Raw genomic sequence first — 1,848 nt, 5'->3', positions numbered from 1 at the left:
CGGTCCAGGGGCCTTTCTGGGTGGAGTTTGCATGTTCTCTCCGTGCATGCGTGGGTTTTCTCCGGGTACTCCGGTTTCCTCCCACAGACCAAAAACATGCGTGTTGGGCTGATTGGTAACTCTAAATTGTCCCTAGGTGTGAGTGAGAGAATGAATGGTTGTTTGTCTCGTTTGTCTCTATGTGGCCCTGTGATGGACTTGCGACCTGTCCAGGGTGTACCCCGCCCCTCGCACAGTGATTGCTGGACATGGGCACCAGCGACCCCCGTGACCCAAAATGGAATAAGCGGGTAAAGAAAATGGATGGATGGATTGCATTTTCACAGGAAAGGCAATTTCTCTAGTTCGAAATTATTCTTGTGACCCGTGTAACTTTTAATTTTGCAGACTAATGCCCAGTCTGATACACATAACTACTTGACTGCTTATCTGATCTGAAAACAATCAGTTTCAGGCTCAAATAAAATCTTTAAGAGCTAAATGATATTCAGTCATGAAATACAGCCTTTAAAGAAAGATTTTTATTGCAAAATCGCTTCCATTCTTCTTATTAAAACTTAATCCAGTTGACTGACACAGAAACAGAGTTTTATGATTTTTCCTTTAAAAGAAGAAGAAAAAATAATAAAGGTACCAAACAGGTAATGAGGTTTTGTGTTTGGATGTTGGTGGGTAACTTGAAGGAAACGTGCTGTGGGCCAAAGGCAAAACACTTCAATATCTTAATGATGTTCAGACGGGGGCAATAAACTGGGAACAATTCATTTCACCATTTAGGAAAAATCTGATTTGAGAGGAAAACAGAGAAGAAACTTCCAGAGAATCATTCAGAGTTTAAATGAACAAAATGACTTCCGGAATAAGCTCAGAGTTCTTTGCCATCTATTAGATTTTGTGTACAAAAATACTGCTCCGTCTGCTCGGCGCCATCAGAACCTCTTCATCTGTCTGCGCTCTTGTCTTCTCTGCTTTTTCTCATTCACCTCCTCTGGTGCAGATGGGTTTTCTGCCATGAACCAGGGGCCCAGAAAGTTCACCCAAAGCAGGTGGAGGGCACGGGCTGGAGCCTGACACACACACACACACATGAAGATTAAATCAGACGTCAAATAACTGGTCATGCAAACTGGACAGCGGGTTTGAAACTCTTACCAGCAACCAGAGATACCAGAAATATGAGGAGATTGTGCTCAGCACTTGAACTATGGCAGTCAGCAGGATTACATCCTTCAAGTGCCTACAAACACAACGCAAAGACACTTTGTTGACTGGAGAACTCCAGGTACACAGAACTTGTTCTATAGAGAGTAAAGGGCACGTGTTTAGTTTCAGAAATATAGAGCTAGACAGATAGATGCACACTTTATTGTCCCCAAGGGGAAATTTGTCTTGGACATCATGCGCTAAGCAAAGCTTCTTCCACAATTAAATACACTACAAACAAATCATGTGAACACAATAAAATAAATAAAATAAACACCTATTGATCAATAAAAACACATACTGCACATTCATTACAAAATGTTACATTTGTTTAAAATTAGCAGAGATTTTGTGCCAACAACTCTAACCATTTTATTTTTCACCATCTTCACACACTTCCTGTTCTTTTCCACTGTTGGACCATTAAAGGCAACCGACACAAATTTACAATAAACCTGAATCTTTTCGACCAAATATTTAAAACACCTTATTTACACAATCATTTTATTCAAACTTGTTGCATATAAAAGTCAAGCATATGTTAAATAAGATAAAAGTCGGGTCAACTCTTTTTTCAGATTAAGTTCACTACATTCATTTGTAGTAGAAACGTACGGACGGGGCCACCAGTTGTAGTAGTCACGT

General features: G+C 40.2%; 1 protein-coding gene across 1 annotated transcript in view; it reads right to left on the bottom strand.

Annotated features, from left to right (window-relative positions):
- Nucleotides 1-654: 654 nt before the first annotated feature.
- The window catches only part of tmem208 (transmembrane protein 208), a 10,458-nt gene continuing 9,264 nt past the window's right edge, over nt 655-1,848 (bottom strand). Inside the window, exons 5-6 of the mRNA XM_037697671.1 lie at nt 1,153-1,237; nt 655-1,067 (exon numbers count right to left, since the gene is read on the bottom strand). Coding sequence (XP_037553599.1) covers nt 930-1,067; nt 1,153-1,237 — 223 coding nt within the window. The 3' untranslated portion in view covers nt 655-929. The remainder of the gene's footprint in view (nt 1,068-1,152; nt 1,238-1,848) is intronic.

The sequence above is a fragment of the Nematolebias whitei genome, chromosome 2 (genome assembly GCF_014905685.2).
Source record: "Nematolebias whitei isolate Nwh7 chromosome 2, NemWhi1, whole genome shotgun sequence".
Taxonomy (NCBI): Eukaryota; Metazoa; Chordata; class Actinopteri; order Cyprinodontiformes; family Rivulidae; genus Nematolebias; species Nematolebias whitei.
Note: the sequence above shows the minus strand (reverse complement) of the source record. Positions and strands in the feature narration are given on the sequence as shown.